Source organism: Sceloporus occidentalis, unplaced genomic scaffold (assembly GCF_023333645.1).
Source record: "Sceloporus occidentalis isolate IW3139 unplaced genomic scaffold, rSceOcc1.0.p SCAF_3, whole genome shotgun sequence".
NCBI lineage: Eukaryota > Metazoa > Chordata > Lepidosauria > Squamata > Phrynosomatidae > Sceloporus > Sceloporus occidentalis.
The window spans coordinates 233,986,675-234,008,072 of record NW_028316983.1 but is presented as its reverse complement, the minus strand read 5'-3'; the positions used below and the strand labels follow the sequence as shown (position 1 = coordinate 234,008,072).

Sequence of the window (21,398 nt, the reverse complement as noted above, 5' to 3'; positions counted from 1 at the left end):
CCTTAGAGATACATACCTCCTCAATCATACAGTACTTGGAAATTAAGCATGCTAACTCTACTGTCAGCTTTGACACTGGGACTGAATTCTTATACGTACTCATTACATCCATGTAATTCACATAAAGTCTAAGCAAAATTTGGTTTCAGTTTTAGCTCCATCTATCAGTTTACTAGTCCCCTGGGACAAATGACTTGCCACATCATGAAAATTCCAAATTTTTATCATTATTTTTCTCCATAGACTTTTATAGTGGGTAAAATGAGGCAAAACCAGATATATTGGGGAAATTATATTTCAAATCCGGAAAGTCTGGTTGTTAGATTTTCTGGAAACAACTATGGCTTTTCCACTTGCACACCTGAGAGGATAATATATTAATTAAAAATGTCCCCTTATTTACATTTCCCCACTTCTTTGACTCCAAGTACTTCAGGACTTGCTGACATTTTACACTAACAATCTGAATAGCAACTACATTGTGGTGTGTGGGTTTTTTTAATTAAATGCCAGATAGCAAGATGTGATGATTTTTTTAAATGAATAGCAGCACATGGGGGAAAGGGTGAAGAAATCTTTCCTCCCCAGCTGTGATCTCAGGTTCTCCCCAGTAGTTTTAGAGACAAAATTACTAATGTTTGCAATGGGAGGCTTTTTCCTATTGCTAACTTGCCATCCTTTCTTGCATAATGTAGTTTTACTAGCCATCTCTCCCCACTTAATATTTCATTTAAAAAAAAACCATACAAAACATGGGTGCTTATCAGATTATTTGCACTGTATATGCTTAGACACTCACAATGTATAAGTGAACTTCCTCTATTTTATACAGCACGCCCGCTTCATACGCTGGCATGCCTTACGCAGACTTGAGCTTACGCACTCAAGCCGCGGGGAGCGCGCGGGGCGGCGCATCCCATTCAATTGAATGGGTGTGCGTGACCGTGGCACCTGCGTGCTGCCATGCACAAGCCCCATTGTTTCCAATGGGGCTTGAGCATAAGCGGAATTCGCCTTACACGGAGGGGTCCAGAACGGATCCCCCGTGTAAGGAGAGGGCCAACTGTTCTCTAAACAATCCTTTTAAATGAGAAGAGCACGTTTGGCTCCAAATAACTTAGGAGTTTATCAGACAGGAGGAATTTCTCTTAATTTCGAATGAAAAGAAAGTGGGACCAGAACACATTCACGTGAATTCGCTAATTCAGCGAATTTACGTGAATTCAAATTGTGTTTGAACTGACTTCCCATTGCCTGAAAATAGCTTGCCATTGCCCAAAATTGCGTGTGATCACCTCTCATGCAATAATGTGAAACCCCATGATTGCGTTCTGATTGACTCCCCATTGCCCGAAATTGTGTGTGGTAGTCTATCACGCAATAACATGAAACCCCATGATTGCGTTCGGATTGCCATTGGATTATACTTCCAATTTCCCTTGTCTGACAACGTCCTTAGCGATCCCCATATCTCAGACGCGAGTTGAATCCAATCCCAATCTCACACTTATTCACTGTATTTTGCTTGATCTTAGATTATCCTCTTATCATATGTACTTGTCTATGAAATACCCAACTATACTTGAGCTATATTTTTCAGTTTGTGTAAGAAGAGTCTAATTAGTAGACAGTTATAGTTATATATGTACCACTTCAAACCAATCTCCCAGGACATTAAAATTTGGATTGTTTTTGTAGCTCTGAATGACACACGATTTCACTCCTTTGCTGGCGCATTCAATGAGAACTTGTGGACGATCCACAGAGAGAAGCTGCACTTTCTTCAGTTCACGAAGACCCCAGAACAGAACCTGCAGCAGAAGAAACAGAAATAACATTCACATCTATTTTTAATAGATTATATTTAAATGCATTGTTATTTTATGACTTACTTATAATAAATACTTAAACTTATTATTTATAACTACTCATTTCATATTTAAATAAATTGGGTACCTGTAAAGATTTTGGAGGATCATGCAACAATGATAAAGCATACAGCATCAAACAATGTACAGAATCTGTATGTGTGTATGTGCCTTCAAGTAGCTTGTAGCTCATGGCAACATCAAATAAAATGGTGGCTGAATTCTTTATAGATGTTTGGGGGTTTTTTTACCATATATTAGTGTGCCATCCAAATCGAAGATGGGGAAAAATAGGGTAAGCAAAAATCACTTCCCTGTTTTAAAAACAATGATCCTGACTGCAAGTGTTTGCATGTAACTCCAAAACAACAGAGAACCCTTGATGAATGGTGCAGGGGCAGAATATGGAGCATTATTCTTTCCTAACTCACCTCTACCCTGTATTTACTTAAAACAGGCCTGATGTTGGCTGGGACTGGGTAGATCTGACTGGCATCTGGAGGATCCACAGGTGGGAGGTTTTCAGGGCCAGAATCGGGGACCTGCAAAATGAAAATGTATCATCAGTTGTATTACTATTTAGCTCTAGCATTCTTATATGTAGTCCAGAGATACTGCAGCAGTTCTCATTGCATGGAAGACCATCACACATACACAGAAAGTGTACTTTCTGAAATCATCTGTTCTTTTCCGTTTATACCAACATGACCAGGCATTGGGGCACATAATTTGATGCTTTAACAGAGTTGTATTCTACACAGAAGTCACAACAACTGCTACTGAAATTACGCTTACAGTTTTAAAGTGGCTGAACCATCTGTTGAATAGCAAATATCCTGGAGTCTTTGGGGCATTCCCTCTGCTTGCATTTACTGTAGTTAAAATTAAGCAAAAACTTGGGAAGTATGAGAAAATTAAAATGGTTTAGAAAGCCTATTTTAAGGTGGTTGAACCATCTGCTGAACAGCAATGATCTGGAAGTCTTTGGAGCATTCCCTCTGTTTAAATTTACTGTAACTAAACTTAGGCAGAAACTTGGGAAGTATGACAAAATTAAAATGGTTCAGAGAGCCATTTTGCTGCCATATTTTCTTAGGCAAGGAATACTCAAGATATGGTTTTGCCAGTTACTTCCTTTGAAATATAGTCTACAAAACCTGGTATTCATTTATGGTTTCCCATCCCAGTACTAACCATGGCTGGCCCTGCTTAGCTTCCAAGATCACACAGGATCTGGTGCTTTTAGAGTTACAAGACTAAAATAATCTTAAAAATAAGATGTGAGGAACAGACACCACAGAAAACAACGTTAGCATGAAAACTTTCTACAAAAACAAAACAAAACAAAAACCCAATGGAATGGCTGCACTGTACCCAGAGCTTAGTAAAGTTTTTTGGACTACATGCTGGCCATGATAGCTGAAGAGGTACTGGGAATTGTAGTAGTCCAAAAAGGAAAGTTTTCTGGCTGCTACACAGGCAGTGGGGCATCCATGTGGAAGGCTGCTAGTAGATCCATGGAAAGCTCTGAAGTCAGAGGAGTACCACTGCTGGGAAACAAAGCAGGATGTTCTAGGAGCAGCTTTAGATCTGCTGGATCCAAATCCCACTTGCAGCCTTGATTGTACTACTTAATTTCACCATTTAAAAATGACTACATCCATAAATGTGTCTCTATAAAAGAATCACTGACAGTTGAAAAAAATGAATTTTTATCTTGCATTTCCCACCTTGTTCACAGTAAGTGGTCAGGGTGGGGATGTGACACATTATCATATAATGTTTCTGACCTCTTTCCCATTTCTCAGGTTGTAGATTGTCATCAGAACTATAACAGGGATGGAAAAAACTATAATAGGCCCTGATGCTGAATCCATCCCTTTTGTGGTCTCAATTTGGCCCTTTGTGATTCCCTAGATGGCCACATCGTCTTCCCCATGTTAATATCATTTGTTGGTTGCCCAGTTTTGTGGGGACTATTTTCCCATTCTAAAATGTTGGAATGCCCCAATGCCAGTGCTCAGTATGTTAGACTTAACATTTTGTCTGTGGTCTCATGCACCACTGGAATGTGGCCTCAGAATTTGGTGCTTGGGCTAAAAGAGATTTCTCAACCTTGAACGGAATAGACTCAGTGAATCTAATCTGTTCACTGGAATACCACTGGCTATAGTGCCCACTTAAAAGCATCCAAAGGCACAAGGCGAATGTGACTATTTAGGCATTCTGTAATTTGGGTGCTACACATGAAAAGGCCCTCTCCTTTGTTCCCAACAAATGCACTTCTTCCAATGAAGCAACTGTAAGGAGGGCCTGTGCAACTGAGTGCTCATTTCAAACAGATTCATACACAAAGAAATATATTCTATATAAGTCTGCTGCAGGAGATCTATGGATGAGGAAAACCAATTTATGCCAAGACAGCATGTTTATTTTAGGGCTTGCTCCATTTCACAAACATTTGGAAAAGTATAGTTTGTACTTGATGTTGGTCTTGGATAACCACATTTTCCCAAGTACAAACTATCTTTCTATGAGGAAACTGCAATGCAATAAATAGTGGTTGGGTTCCTTCTTGTAATTTCAACTAGAGCAAATGTATCGAATTATGTGCTCAGTGGTGTGTCAACACAGTGGTAAATCCAATTGATTCATTTTTTCTAGCCATGACTAACCATAGCTTTTAGGCCAATTCTTCTTGGATGGAACAGTGGTTATGACAAGTATACATTTATTGTGCACAAACAAGATAATACAGAAAGGATCTTGGGGAAACAGCTCATTTCATATTTGGATGTAAAAAGTCTAATTGTTTCAAATTTTTAAAACTCCCCTGGAGGAGCCAAAAATAGTGATTACCAAAATAGTGATTTCAGTATCCTACTAGCAGAATAAATATATAATATGCCAGATTTGTAGTGGTTCACTGTGATTTTCTAAATCCTGTAGGAATTCTGCTTTATTAGAGAGCAAAATGATTTACAGGTTTCTTATGAGGCAGAAGACTATATAACAGGTTACCTATGGAGACAACACACAATAAACTTCTTGAGATTATATAAAGATCATCCATTGGCGGAAGCATAATCAAATTATTACTGTTCATAAATGGAAATACCTTTAAAGTACTTCACAGTTATAAAGTTAAGTGATTTCTCTTGGAAAGGTTAAGGAATTCAGGTACATTCTTTGGGGACATATAAAACTTTGCATTTTCTGTTCCTATCAAATGAGTTCCATCTGTTTTTCACTGACCGAGATAAGGCCAATGGGAGCTTTTACAGATGCCTTTTACACTTTGACAGAACACAAAAAGAATTGCCAAAATATATTGGTGAGCTACAGCAACATGGAGAGTAGTGATAGTACAATAAAAGATGATTTATAATAGTGTAAATCATTGTATATATAATACATCCTTTACTGAGAAGAATCCCAAAGTGGTTGTAAGTAAAATACAAAGAAAGGTCTTCCAGATCTTTGCCTGCTCATAAAGAAGATCATAGTTAATTTGTAGAGAGGGCTGAAAACATCTAGTTCTGGGTCCAAATCGTTTTACAGTTGTTCACCCATAAATCTGTTCAAACCTTATTTCTACATTAACTTTGCATATTTTGTTTTACCTACATACACAACTTTGCATTTAGTGTACATTTCAAATATGTCTTGGTAAAGCGTTTTTCTCCAAATACACATTTCTAAGGATTAAACCCTTATAGCACCTGGGAGAACATCTCAGGAGCACACTGTACTCCTGATGTCAGTACTCTGACAAGAAGGAACTTCTGCACTCGAGTCCATTCTTCAAAGTGGAAATCTCTACTTCCATTGCCTATCAAACACTAGTCTTCCAGCAGCATTTAAAAAAAGGATATGTCTGACAGAAACAGATGAAGGCAGACTTGAATCTACATAAGGAGTAGGAAAAGCAAGACCTACAGCTGTATCCTTGACAAAATGGTGGCTAGGAATGACAGATGGTCACAATTTGGGCTGGAATATAGCCACAAAAGATAGTACAGCTGGGGGGTGCAACCCATAGGTAGGGTTGCAAGGGAATGACCCTCAACCCTCCTACAGCTGCCCACCCCTGGTTTATAGGTCCCAAGATCACTTGATTCTCGCAGCAAACCTCTGAAATGAGAAAAAGAAACTCTGATGGATGGGAAAGTTGGGGTTGGGGCAGAGTAGGCGGCTAGTTTCCAAGTCCATGGGGTAGTGAATCCACTCCAGGATTAAATCCAAACTTGAAAAGACTTATCCAAAAAGCCTGCCCTTCATCTGTTTCTGTCAGATATACCCTTTGTTTTCCTCTTTATGCTGCTGGAAGACTAGTACAGAATTTATTTGGAAGATATGGCTCAGCAACTCCTAGCTTAGATAACTTTTTTACACTTCAGATTAAAAACTAGGGAATATTCACTGGCCCACACATATGTAAGCCACTAGCTGCCACGTGGGGAAAACCTTCTCCCCTGATCAACATAAGTCTGCCGGGATTTGAATGTGCTGATTCTCCTGAGCTGATGTCTATCAGAATGCTCTGTCCATGTATTATCTCTGAAAACATGCATTCTCAAAACACATTATGATAGATTGCTTGAACTAAGAAATGTGTCAATACATTGAAGAAGTATGGCAGGGGAGAACATAGATAACTATGTTCCAAAGTTGTTATTTGTCCAGGAATTTTATAATAATAATAATAATAATAATAATAATAATAATATTTATTTGTATACCACCCTGTGGCGAACCAATCCGGGCGGTTGACAACAGTAAATATAACAAGAGTAAAATATAAAATTAAAAACATTATAATCCCTCCCCTCCTTAAGAAAGTATTGAAAAATATGACAGATTAAAAACACAATATCAAAGCATAAAACATAATTAAAACAAACTAAACACCCTGGTGTCCCTCTGGAGATCCTCAACCATCACTAAAGATGGGGCCACGAGAGGAAAGAGGGGATCAGGGAGCCCGGGCCGGGATGGTTAATCTGGAAAGGCCTGCCGGAAGAGATCCGTCTTGACAGCTTTTTTAAAGCTGTCTAATGATGTCAACTGACGGATCTCATCTGGCAGGTCGTTCCAGAGTTTGGGGGCGACAGCAGAGAACGCCCTCTGGGAGGTCGCCGCAAGCCTAGATTTTAGAGGCTGCAGTACGTTCCTCCCAGAGGACCGGAGAGCGCGGGGAGGATTATACGGGAGGAGGCGGTCCCTGAGATAGCTTGGACCCAAACCATTTAGGGCTTTAAAGGTGATAACCAACACCTTGTACTGGGCCCGGAAGCTGATAGTGGAGGGACCTCAAAACCGGAGTAATGTGGTCCCTCCTAGATGTTCCTGAGACAAGCCTGGCTGCCATATTTTGTACCAGCTGAAGCTTCCAAACCAAGCACAAGGGTAGCCCCAAGTAGAGTGCATTACAGAAGTCCAGGCGTGAGGTTACCAGTGCGTGCACAACAGTTTCGAGATCCCTTACTTCCAGAAAAGGGCGCAGCTGGCGTATCAGCCGAAGCTGATAGCAGGCGCTCCTGACCGTCGCATTTACCTGATTTGTCATCAGGAGCGACGAGTCAAGGAGCACCCCCAGACTGCGAACACAGTCACTGGAGGAGAGTGTGACCCCATCCAGGACTGGAGGTTGCAACCCAATTCTTGGTTTCGGGGCAGCTACCGTGAGCACCTCCGTCTTATCTGGATTCAGTTTCAATCTGTTTTTCCTCATCCAGCCCATTACTGCTTTACATAGGTCAGCTTGTAATGAAATTCTCAAAGAGCAAATTTCTCTGTAACTAGGCTTGATCCAGGATTACTAAACTGATACCTGTACAAATGTAAATTAAGAAAGGGATGAGACAGAGTCTGAGTGACTGTATGTAGTTGGTTTATTTTTGCTGCATTAGGTAGCAGATGAGTGCTCACCTGCTCAACAAGTTGTGCACAGATATTCACCAGCAGAATCTTTTGGGTAGAGGAGGCACATGGAGAAACAGTGAATCAACTCTACCCGCAACATCTCCAACCATGAGGTGGTGCTGTTACATGTGCTTACTGTTTAGGAAAGTTCTGTATCTTGCCAACCTTTGGGGCAACTTCCATCATGCTGGAGGTATTTGCTTAATTTACATTTGCTTAGCTTGCAGTTTGCTCATGAAGAGAACTTTTATTTTATGCAAACCTGTCTTGGTTAATATTACAATATAACAAATATTACAAAAGCTTATATCTTCCTATCCCAGCCCCATATATGTCTCTGTTATAAACAAACTATAAGGTGTACCTTCCTCTCTTTGTTGATTTTAGAGTTGACATTTACCAGTAAAAACATTGATAAAGAAGTAATTCTAGGCTTACCTGAAGGAGCTCAAATGCAGCAAGGAGATCCCCTCCTGAAAGATTTCCACAGTACACTGGATGGTAATTAAGTTTAGGTGGCTCATACTTGTCACCAGACAGTGTTGTTACAGGGGCTGCCACAGTAGAGCCAATATATTCTGATTTACCCTAGATGTTTAAAAAACACACAGCATAATGCCATTCATCTACACATTTGAAAAGGTAAAGGTTTCCCATTTGACAGGGTTGTCAAGTCGTGACCGACTGTAGGGTGCTGTGCTCATCTCCATTACAAAGAGCCAGCATTGTCAAAGACAATTCTGTAATCATGTGGCCAACATGACTGCACAGAACACTATTACCTTTCCACTAAAGTGGTACCTATTTATCTAGTGACCTGAATGAACTCCATGGTGCTTGGGCCTCAAACTGCCCATCTTGCAACTATCAGCATCTTAACTGCTGAGCTACCACATTCCTACACATTTTACCAGTCATCAAAAATCATCTTGACAAACAGACTTTGGGATATAAAGGAGGGCTAATTGGAGGCATAGAATTATTAGGTGGTCAGATGTAAAAGGAATTAGGGCTCCTGTGCCTCTAAAATTTTGTTCAGAAGAAGGAATTTCAGCAGGTCTAGCATGCATGCTAAGCACGGCCCATCCTTTGTGATCACTGAGGTTATGTGTGTGCATGTTTATAAAATGTAAGGTAACACAGTATAGTAAAAATTGCCAGGCCTTGCATTGGTGACCAGCACTGTCAACTACACAGAATTTTATTGGGCTTCCCAATAAAATAATATCAGGTGAGGTGATACACTGAAATCTAGATTTTGCAAAGCTTCACCCAAATGAGCCATCGAATTCTAGCAGTCTCTAGGAGCCTTATCACACTAGATGAATCCTGCTCAGAACCAGGATTTTAAAGTAGAATAAACATGCAAATGCAGGATGTTTTTCAGACATGTTTGCACCAAACAGCAATAACACGAAAATAAAGTGAAGTTTCCAGAAGTAAAAAGGTGTCATTTTTGTCGACTTTCCGTTTACTTTATTTTCGCGTTACTATTTGGAAGAAACGTCATCTGAAAAACATCCTGCATTTGTAGGTTTTTTCTACTTTTAAATCCCATTTCTGAGCGGGATTCGTCTAGTGTGATAAGGTCCTAGGTTTGACTCACAACACAAATAAATCTCTCCTGGCTACATCCCATGACACCAAATTTCAACTCTGTTGGGCTCTAAACTGGCTGATTCCCCAAGGGCATTCCCCCTGGGTGTATGGAAAGTATATTTGTAAATACTGAAAAACAGTATTTGTAAAGACTGAAAAACATGTTCTTTGAGTGTTGAGAAACACTGTCAAGAAAAATTCTGGACTGACAAGAATCTTTGCAGTTTAGGTATTATTTTGCATAAAATTTGCATGTGACTGATTAAGCAGAAAACAGCATTTTATGTGCAGAAAATAATATAATAAGTCCCTGTGGTTTTCCAAGACCTTCTCATAGCAAGAAGAAAAGTGCAAAAAATTACTTATTTCTTCCTTTGAGAAGAATTGTAGTAAAGAATTACGTTCCTGTCTCCTGTCTGATGTAGTTTTGACCCCATCAGTCAGGATGCTAGCTTTTCTAAAATCAAAAGTTGGCAATTCTAGTGGATGGACAGGACATCCATGCCTTGCTTCATTCCTTCAGCATTCTATATATTTTCCAGGACAATAACGCATAGGGTTTTTTTACGTTAACACTGTCCTCTGTTAAAAGCAATGTGATTGCACAGGGAAAACATTTTTTAAAAAGCTGTACATGTTCAACATTGTTTGCTACATAAACAGTGTAATACCTCAGCAGGGTTTTAGTTCATATGTATGTATGAATGTTTTTGTGCACACATGTCGCATTCCCTTTCCCCCTCTCATGGGCTGGGACTGGGCAGGGAACATGCACTACCACACAGCAATGTGCCCAGATCATTACCATGCTGTCCTCGATTGGAATGCCTTCCATTGATGGGAAAGAAGCATTTTTAACCAGGGATGAGAGAAGGCGGGGATGATAATGGTCTGGGCATGGAGGTGTGTGATAAGACACGGTCCCAGCCTGGTCTCAGCCCATGCCCAGAATGGGAAAAAGCCGATAGTGCAATAATCTTCATAACCACACACAACCATCCCAAATTTAAAATTAATAAAAAGGGGGAGATGCCACTTACCACTGCATCATCATCATAGAGCTCTACAACAACCACTGGGGGGAATTCAGCAATTTCTTTCCCATCTCCATGAAGTACAATATTATTAAACAGCAGCATCTGATTCCAAGTGGGAGACAAAGTCTGTTGAATGATCTGGTGGGGCAAAAATTAAAAAAAATTAACAAAGCAACCAAAATACTAGCAGAGTATGCAAGATACCTGTACTCTTTAAGGGGACAGCGAAGACAGTGAAAATCATTGTTTTTGATGAAAGTAGAATTGTCATTCTCAGTCAAATAATGTACATCCTCATTGCCCAAATTTCTTTGTAGCCCTTAGTCTATTCATTCCCATTTGGAGACAGAATCATGGAATTACAGAGCTGTAGAATTGGAAGGGATCCCAACAGGCATTTAGTTCAAGCCACTGGCCATGCAGAGATACTTGAGATCTCGAGTCCAGAAAACTGCTTAAGTCCAACCCTTAGTCTCACAACATTGTGTTCCTTCTCACCTAAGATGATCAGGTGATCACAAAACATTTTCCTATATTTTACCAGGCACATGCCAGAAATTGCTCTGTGTTGGGCAATGCTTATCTAACAAACAGCCTGACACTTTTTCAGCATCCTGTCCAAACCCCAAAACAACAACCTTTCCTCCTTTTATTCCTTACCTTTGTGGTCTGGCAGTGTGAAACAAAAGTTACTTTGGCAAAAGGATCCGAAAGCCCACTGCTATCGGCTGCGATAAGCCCTCTGGCCTGATACATGTGAGCTCTTAGCTGGAAGACATGCTTGGCTGCAGGAACAGAAGAGAGGAAAGCACAGTATCATTACCATCCTTGTCCCATTATTGTGAGTGGGAGTGAATCACAGAGTTGAAAGGGACTTCTAAACAGATCTAATGCAATCTGATGCCAATGCAGAAAGTCTACTACAACAGCATGTCTGGCATACGGTCATACAGATTCTGCCTACAAATGTCTACCTAAGCAGAATTCATCACCATCCTGTTGGACAGCTTGTACTGTCAAGAAGTTCATCCCAATGATTATTTAAAATCCTCTTCTATCTGAACTAATCAGTCTAGATCCTATCTTCTGGAGCAATGGGGAGGTGGGGGAATGATAATTTAGACAGAGCTTTGAAACATTACATTTGGACTACAGCACATGGTCCATGTGATTGTTAAGGGTTTGCTAGAAACTCACCACACTAAGCACCTGCCTCTCATGAAAACTGGTAGTGAGAGTTGGAGAGCTGGTCCTAACAGTAGAGTTTAAAAAAGGAGTGGGTGGGATGCGTGATGTTGTTATATGCAAGAAAGCACACCTCTGAAGTGCCAAGTGCAATATGTTCTCTGTTTATAAAAACTCATGTCATACATTACAACAGTAGCACAGTAAGTAGGTCATGCTGATATCTGACTAGATTGCATTTCTTCCTCTAGGTTTAAAATGTTGCTTACTTTTGTAGGCCACACTGAGGGGTGGAGGAGGAGTATGGTGTCCACTTGCTGCCAAAGGTGTTTCTGTTTCATATCCAACAGGTAAGTTGTCCAAAATAGCATGGGCATATTTGGCGGAACCAAGCCACAGGTAAGTGTCAACTTTTCCATGGACGTTCCAGCCGGGGGGCCTTTTTCCTGGCAACTGAAAAAAGGTCAGGTGAAATCAAAAGGTCAGGTGAAAATCAGAGTAGACAGTGATAGATAATGATAGACAATGATAGAAATCGATAAGTTGATCAGTAGTCTGATGTAGGATCAAAGGCATTATTCACACAATTAGCAATTTATTCTGTTTGTGTTTGTGTGTTTCAGTAAACACAGCAGGTACTTGATGTTGTTGTGCGCCTTCAAGTAGTCTCCAACAATGAACCAAAGGCAAGACTATCGCACAGTTTTCTTGGCAAGGTTTGTTCAGAGTGGTTTTGCCCTATGAGTCTCAGAGAGTATGACTTGAGAGGGTTTCCATGGCTGAGTTGGCTCTGTACAGCAGGTACAGGGATCCAAAGATGGATAGAGACCTTACCTGGTTAGGACTACAGACATTTTTGAAAGTCCTTTGCCTCTCAGGATGCAAGGAGACTGAAGAAGGGAAGGGAGAGTGAGTGGTGTAAATGCGGAAATACAAGGAGCAAAGGAGAAGCCTATAAGGTAGACTTGCTGAAGACTAATGGTAGCTCAAGGTCACATGATAAATTACATAACAAAGTAGGAGTTCGAACTTGGATTTCCCTGGCCAGCACTTAAAATATTATTCTATACTGGTTCTATTTTCATTGTTTATTTAGTTCTCTTTTCACTGTTTATTATTAAAGGTTTAAAATGTAGTGGGAGCAAAAATACAACAATTAATGTAATCAATTTGCACAGTCAGAATGCAAATCAGAATAATTTGCATAACTGGAAAAATCTATAATTAGAAAAAATGTATAAAATAGAAATTACATGTTCAGATTTGAGGAAGTGAAATGTGGCGACTGATATTTGTTCCATATTAGAGATCCAATACGGATCAGATTTCTCGTGTCTTCAAGGGGATGCAGAAGGCTATTCTGGATCAAGGCCACAAGCAGCAATGAATTGTAGCCACCTTTATCTCACTCCACATCATAGTACTGAACAAAACAGAGGCTCATGTCCCTTCTCTTTACTTTTTAAAAAAGCATTTAGACAAGCTAGTTTATAAGTTCAATCAACTTAGTTTACAAGGCCAACAGAGAAAAAACGGAATTCATATGTTTCCAGCAAAAAATAATAGTAACTTTTTAATGAGTTTCCATTTGTTTCCCCCCATACTGTGTAAACTAGCCCCTAGCTAATAAGAAATAAACCCCATTGTTTCAGTAAAAAGATATTATCCATATTCCTTCTGAAGTGATATCATCCATTTACTTAACGATAAATGTTTGTTTTACCTTTTTTGTTCTTAATCCACCAGAGTGAATACATGTCAGGTAAGTAAGGCCTTTTAGGCTTTATATATTAGACAAACATTCTGTCAAGAGAGTGAGAATGGACTCTGACAGGTTTCTTTTGGAAGTGGCTCCAAGAATTATCCTGATGGGCAGACAGATCTTTTGGAGAAGAATCAAGTGCTAACAACTCTTTCATTTGGTGTTTTCAGCATCTAACCGTTAAATTATTTGCCTTAGTAAAATAACACCATTTGAAAATAGAAGTGATTTCTTACAGACAAGCATTATACAACATTCCAAACATCATCTCCTTACAATAAATATTTTATAAATGTTTATTCAACTAATCCTCCTGAAGCTACAAAGTCTGCTCCTTCCTAAATTGTTTCTTTTTAATTCATCTGAATCATGAAAAATTACTACAAGAAAAAATGAAGTAGAATAATGCAGTAGAGCTAAGTAAGGAAGAAACTGCTAGTGCAGATTAAGTCCAAGATACATTGTTGCCTAAAGCAAAGGTCAAGATTGCACACCTACAAAATACATTTCTTCTACAGGAGCTGACCTTACTAGCTGTTGAATCTCACTTCCACACTGACAATGTTCTGTGCATCACCAAGGAAAGTGGGCTAGTTTAGGGGTGAAGAGCACACCATACAAAGCACACAATTTGGTTCCCCAAAAGAAAAAGTGCAAGGATGAGATAGTTTTGCTCATCTCCAACCACCCTGTTCGTCATTGCCTCTTCACCCTGAGACAACTCACTCATTTTACCTAAGGGTAGGGTTGGCTGTGGGTCCTATTAAATCCCTTACCACTCCAAGATAGCAGAGGATTACTGAAGAAAAAGTAAACAGAATTGGAAAATGAAAGCAAGAGTATTTCTGCACTACTATTATATCATTTCCATACTGGCTTAGTAGTCATGGCTCTAAGAAAGCCTGTGACTTTGTAGGCCTAGGAGCAAGGATATGAGTGGTACTGTTCACAGAGACACCCCCCCCCCCATATTGCTGGTCCTTGCCTATAATCCTATTTAGACTACTATTATTATCTCTGGGTCTTATGAGGTTTACATGACAGTCACATGCCGCAAGTATTTTTTTAAAAAACCTTAATGAACAACTGCAAGGATGAGATGGTTTTGCTCATCTCCAACCAGGTTATTTCCAGAAAGCCCCATCAGGTTGTGATATCATCAGTAAGTGTTCATAATAGTGTTAGATGCCTCTGTTTTCACACTATGCTGTTAAGGCACAATGATTCCACATTAACAGCAGTGATTCCACCCTATGGAATCCTGCAATCTTTTTTGTTTTGTTTTTTGAGTCTGGGATCTATAGTTTTGTGAGTTTCCCAGCCAAAGAACTCTAGTGCCTCTGTCCAAATTACAGGCCCTATGATTCCATAGGATGGAGCCATAGTAGTTAAAGTGGAATCATAGTGCTATAACTGTGTAGTGTGAAAAGATTTTCATATCTGTCCTTCATCACTATGCATCAGTGGAGAAGTAGGATACCAATGCTCACTACCATATGGGCAGATCATGTTCTCCAGTATAGTGAACTTAGCCATCTTACTGACCATACTGCAAAGGCTGTATTTCTTTCTTTCTGGCATTTGTCAAAGGTTTTCACAATTTTGTGTAACCTCTAGTCTCTTCCGTCTATAGTGCTTGTGGAGAGTAATTACAAACTGGAGTTAACAGTTAAACACTCACAGATAGTTGGGAAGCAAATCATTCCACTTAAGGATATTTTTATCATCACGGTTAAAAGAGCTGTAACCAAACAGTGATTTCAGTGGGTCATGTGCTTTCAAGTAATTTGCAACCTACAGCAATCCTATCATGAGGTATTTTGGCAAGACCTGTTGAGAGGGGGCTGCCAGTGCCTTCCTCTGAGACTGAGAGTGTGTTACTTGCCCAAGGCAATCCAATGGGTTTCCATTCTGGATTTGAACCCTGGTCTCCCAGAGTCCTAGTCCAGCACTCAGACCACTATACCATGCTGACTCTGCAAGAACTTAATGCTTACCACATTTCCATTCCTCATTTTGTTAGTGATCTAAAAATCCAGTCACTTATATGGAAGGAAACTCATGTTGATTCATAACTGAATTCTTCAAAACAGTTTGGAAACCTTTTTGTTTATCAGATTTTTGATCTACAGAAAAAGGCCAGGAGCTGCAGCTGATGGTCAACAGAGTCAGATCTGATGGCAGGAAAAGTTTGCAGCACTGCAAAATGCATTCTCCCACATCTCTCTCTGTCATTCCACATGTATTTTGTCTAATGGTTACAGATTCCCTATGTCAACTTACAAAACATCGGGTACAGCAAGGAGTACCACAAATTTATTGAGCAGTCTAAAGGGAGCATCAGATGCAATGTTGTGGTGCTAAAAATGATTAGAAGCTACTCAGACTTACTTTTAAGAAGTGGGTTTTAATCTTCCCACAGTGCTTTCCTCTCTGCTCGTTCACAGGAGAATAAAGCAAGTCTTTGGCTGGGATTCTTGCATATGCAACTCTTTTGTTGTTGCTCAGCATCCAGATGAACACATCAGGCACTGTATGCTGGGGCTTGAGAAAAAGACAGACACATGCTTTTGGTATCAAAGATAGCATTAGGCTCCCGAAAGGTGTATATATCTTGGGAAAACAACATTTTTTGATTATGCCAAGCGTTTGTGAATCAACAATCAGACCTCAGTTCCTACAGCAGTTCTGTAGGAACTTTTATAAGAGAAATTTTAAAAAAACCAGGCCTATCTTAAAAGTGATAGAAGATATTCAGCCCACCTTTACAGCATGCTGCCTCAACATTTCTGCAGTATATATATGCCCTCAGTTTGGAACAGGCCTAAAGCTCAATGCAGACATTACAGGAAAAAGTCGGAGGTTAGGAGAAGCAGGGTTATGTGGGTTTCATTTACACATGAATTTATGCAGCTGCATTTTAGTGTTCTTATTTTTATTCATGTATACTTTATTTTTCATATTCATGAATCTCTTTTCTGCCACATGCACTGGAAGCGATTTAAAACAAACATACTGGTTTGAAATAATAATTAAATCAATTTAATTAAATATAAAGTCTGCATAGATAAAAATAAGAACACAAAAATGCATCTGCATAAAATAGGTTGAGTTATAAGTCCTGAATCTCATTGGTGGTCTCAGCTAGACCAGACTCATTGAAGGAACAGGTGAATGAGTCAACTTATGTAAATCCCATTTAATGTGCCTCTTCTTCTAATAGGATGTGGCTGTGAGCAATAAATAGTTTTGGTCTTTGCTTCCAAAATATCTGTGCATGTGTTGTTTTTGTGGCGTGGGACTTGCCCCTGGACACAAAAGAGGTCCAGTGGCTCCAGAAACAAGCTTGGATGCATTACCTCATCTACTAAGAAGCGAATGTTCTCAATAAAACTTTGGGTTTCACGTATCATTTCATCTAGTGGAATCTTCTTCTTTTGCTGCTGGATTATTCCTTTGGCATCTTTGGACATTGCTTCCTGCCAAAACAAAAAGACAGTGTGTTCATAAAGCCACTGACCACTGTCAGTTTCTTGTACTATCTGTTCCACATTATCCACACCAGATCACAAAAGGAGGACAAATGGTCCTATTTCAGCCACATCTTCCAGTACTGCACCAGTGCCTGCCACAATGGAATAGATTAGATGTCAAAAGAGAATTTTATCTAATCAGGTTCCTAACTGCATTTTTGTACATCTCCAGCTTTTGAATTATTCACAGAAAAAAAACTACATTACTTTCCTTTTACCATCCCTCTTTATCACTTTGTTAACTCTGTACAAACATGCAGAACTGGGACAGTATTGTATGGATTTAGTTTTTTAAAATTAAAAAATGTTACTGGCATTACAATTGCATTTGTAATTTGCTATGTTAGGAGTTTTTGCATGGTTAGATTTGTTGCTCTTAATTTAATATGTTGTGAACCACTTTAGGCAGAACAATGTAGAAAAGCAAGTCAAATGAAAATAAATAGATGTTATAAAGTAATGCAGATGTGCAAGCATAATTTGATCCCTTATCATCAAATTCCTTGGCATTCAGTCATGCTCATTTAACTGCGTGAGCTGCCAAGACTGAAAAATAGTATTTGATGTTTGATAAAAATTGCTGTCAATTTTCTTTTTCCAGCCAACTGAACAAAATGGATCCCATAGATGTCACAAAGAATTCTGTATACATTCCCGATTTCTTTGGGATGCCAAAAGCAAGAGCAAAACCAAAGATATCCAAGCTGCTTTTAGCACAGCAGGTGACTTTTCAATTATGTCAGTGTCATGCTAGGCAGCCACTTAATGACTAGATGAGCCACTCCAGATATGAAACCTCACATCTTTGTATTTGATCAGGCAAGGTACATGCACAATTTGGAAAAGTTACATTTTAGTCTACAGAATCCCTCAGCCATCATATTCACAGACAAGGCTAGCTGCAGGATTCTGGGAGTTGTCATCCAAAAAGTAACATTTCCAAGCTCTGTGTACAATAGAGTTAGCCACATTCTGGGAAGATTTGTTGGTTTTGGCTGGTGCAGATGAGGTAGGAAAATTCTTTCACTTCATTTTTGAAGAATTTAGCGTGACCTATTGATTCCCCCCCCCCACCCCCAATATTTGGGATGGAAAGAATTTGAAGTTTTAAAAACTGCACTATGAGATAAAGTACAACTACCAGATCTTCCACCATTTTGGTATGCAGGTGAGCTAAAGTAAAGGAAATACGATTCGTACCCTTTCCAAACTGCTCTGCTAACAAGTTTTTTGCAAGATGACAGTTGTGGGCAACTAGAATCAATCTCCTGAGGCTGGGGCCCCTAGTAAACCATACTGCTATTCCCCCTCCTTTATGCTTAGATCAGGTAACTGGAGTTTGAAACATTAAAGCTTCTGGGAGCAAAGAATCATAAACCCATTCTAAGGGCCCGTACAAGACAGGCCAAAATAAAGCTGCTTCGGGTCACTTTGGAGGTATGCTGTTTAAATGATGCAGGCGTCCTAAGAGGTCAGTAGCCACACCAAAGCCACGCTCCAGTCCTAAGGACTGGACCACAGCTTTGGCACAGCTTCTGGCCTCTTAGGACGCATGCATCATTTAAACAGCATACCTCCAAAGTGACCTGAAGCAGCTTTATTTTAGCCTGTCTTTACAGGCCCTCAATCATCCTACTCCTATATTAACATTTTCAGGCTTTCTAGCATAACTGAGGGGAGCCAGCATGGTGTAATGATTTGAGTGTTCGGCTATGCTTCTGAAGGCCAGGGTTTGAATCCCTGTTCAGCCATGGAAACCCACTGAGTAACCTTGGGCAAGTCACTCTCTCTCAGTCTCAGGGGAAGGTAATGGATCCCCCCCCCCCAAAAAAAAACAACAACACCAAATCTTGCCAAGAAAACCCTGGGATAGGTTTGCTTTAGGGTTGCCATTCGTTGGAAATGACTTAAAGGCACAACAACAATAATAACAACAGCATTGAACCTGTCTACATTAACGTATGCTAATGAACTTCTCCTATCTGCTTTGTACTGCAGGACATGAAAAGGATTTAGGGCTCTATTCTTGTTAGGATGCAAACTAAGTTCAGGGAGTCTGATCTTTAAAAAAAGGTACCTTCTGCCTCTTTCACTTTAGAAAAGTGATGGAACAAAGCCTAGTGCTGTCAGGAAAAAATATTACAATGAATAGTTGACATAATGGATCAGGGAAGAACTCCCTCATGAGATAAATATCTTCAAACAGTTTACTATTTCACTATCAGACAATAAAGGGTAAGGAAACATCTAATAGTTGTGTTTGCAGAGATTTAGCTTGTAAAGAAAGAGAACTCTACCATGAAATATCTCACCTGCCCACAGTGATAATAAACATTTCCTTGCCAGTACTAAATGTTAGTTCTTCTTTTTCCTAAAAATATAGAGCATGCCTGTTGGGTTTCCATTGTTTCAAATGAGCTTGGAAACCTTGTTCAGCAAAACCAAAAACAGCACATTCTGTACATGCAGAAGTTTCTAGGCAAGCTAGAACTTCGGTAGCACATGATTCCAGCTCATGTGGAGAAAGCTACATGTACAACTGTATGCACAGAGGCCTCCTCTCTGCAATGTAGCCAGAAATGTGTGTGATATACAAGATATTAAGGATGGGCCCTACCCTACTCTTGACTCAGAGGGTTGCATTGCTACTTATTTGAATGCTGAATGGTCTGACATGGAACAAGACCGCTTCATATGCCCCTATGTACTGTATTTACCAGATATTTCCTATTTTAGATGTTCTACCTTGTCTTTGAAATCTTGATGAATCAACTCTGTCGGTCCCATGTGATAAGACTGTACATTGCCACATTATCCCATTGGTCAGAGGTTCAAACTACTTTTTTCTGAAGCTCAGTGAACCAAAATAGGAAAAGTTACAGTATAGAAAATACAATTTTGAGCTACAGGTCCTACAATTCCCCTGCCAATATGGTCACTAGTGATTGATGGTCACTGTGGAGTGTGTGTATATATGTGTTGTTGTTGTTGTTATTATTGTTGTGTGCCTTTAAGTTGTTTCTGACCTATGGTGACCCTAAGACGAACCTATCATGGAGTTTTCTTAGCAACATTTGTCTTCCTCTGATGCTGAGAGAGTGTGACTTGCCCAAGGTCACCCAGTAAGTTTTCACAGTCAAGCAGGTATTCAAACTCTGTTCTCCAGAGCTGGACTTAGTCCAGTTCTCAAACCACTACACCACATTGGCTTCCTCCCTCCCTGTCACAAACATATATTTATATATTGCCATTAACACATTGGCATTGTATAAAAATAAAAGTATAAACCACAGCCTACCAAAGGCATACAACATAATTCTGGGGGAAAGTCTCAGTTTATGAAGTACAAGAGCTCTGCAGATTCTTCTCAAATCCTCAAGCATTGCAGATATTTCCTGTATGCTATAAAGCTACCAAGACCATCATTTAGGAGACAGAATCAGTTCTGGTGCACAGAGACAATCAACTCAGTCAATGAGGCACATTTATAGCACATTGCAGGACGATCCAAGGAAATATCTCACATACCAGTTCTTGCTTACATAACGTCAGCCTCTTTTTGTCCAAAGCTGTCCGATTCATCAGTTTGGGCTTCTTTTCAGCACTCGCAATAAAGGCCCTGAGAGATAGACACAAAAGCATTTTTTTAAAGTGAGGAAAAGATTATATCTTCATAAAGACAGATAATAATTCTCCTGTAACAAGTCCATTTATTTAGCAGAATGGATGAGCTAAAAGATAGTAAGAACTCAAATTCATAATATTATATTAAAATGGATGCATCATTTAGAGTAGTAAGAAGCACAGAGAAGTGGAAATACAATTTGTATGGTAATATTTCAACATTATATTAATTAGTTTGGGGGATATGTGGCTATTTTGCATCTTATCCACTGTGCACAAAAGAGATTTGCGCAAGGGAACGCCTCTGTACACATGCTGACCTTCCAGAATTTTGCTTAATATATTTGCAAAGGATGTTACCAATAATTTCCAGTGTATGTTATGTTCTTCTGACAGTTCCAAAAGCCTGGTAGGCATTCTAGAAATGAATTATTGGAGAATGGGCAAAGGAAATGGAACTGAAAATATTTCATTGTATAACGTTAGAGCCAAAGGTAATGATATATTTTCCATTCATTACAAAGTTAGGTGAGCAACTGTGAGATGGCCACAGATGTTCAAAAACTTTGGTCAATCTACAGTTTTAAGCAATGTGACCCGATTTATATTTTCTACACTAATCCACAGATATGAATATGTCATCCCTTCCATTTTTGCACTTCTTCAAATTTTGTGTTTGCAGTTCTTAGTGTAAAGATATAATAATAGGTTTAAATATTGTGTATTTTAGCTTCTGATGCATCAAAAATGCACGTTTTAGGGCAAAATGTGCATCATAATAGACATTTTAGAGTAAAAGGCATAGAAGAATATGCATTTTTGTGGAGGAAATAAGTACAGGCACAATTTTTATATGTGTTTTAAA

The 21,398-nt window shown here is 39.4% G+C and overlaps 1 protein-coding gene across 1 annotated transcript in view; it reads right to left on the bottom strand.

Moving 5' to 3' along the window:
• FER1L6 (fer-1 like family member 6) overlaps positions 1–21,398 on the bottom strand; it is a 125,312-nt gene that overhangs the window by 39,706 nt on the left and 64,208 nt on the right. The window contains exons 16-24 of the mRNA XM_089518947.1: positions 20,438–20,528; positions 16,736–16,855; positions 15,768–15,920; positions 11,884–12,067; positions 11,090–11,214; positions 10,433–10,567; positions 8,232–8,381; positions 2,300–2,410; positions 1,650–1,811 (exon numbers count right to left, since the gene is read on the bottom strand). Coding sequence (XP_089375073.1) covers positions 1,650–1,811; positions 2,300–2,410; positions 8,232–8,381; positions 10,433–10,567; positions 11,090–11,214; positions 11,884–12,067; positions 15,768–15,920; positions 16,736–16,855; positions 20,438–20,528 — 1,231 coding nt within the window. The remainder of the gene's footprint in view (positions 1–1,649; positions 1,812–2,299; positions 2,411–8,231; positions 8,382–10,432; positions 10,568–11,089; positions 11,215–11,883; positions 12,068–15,767; positions 15,921–16,735; positions 16,856–20,437; positions 20,529–21,398) is intronic.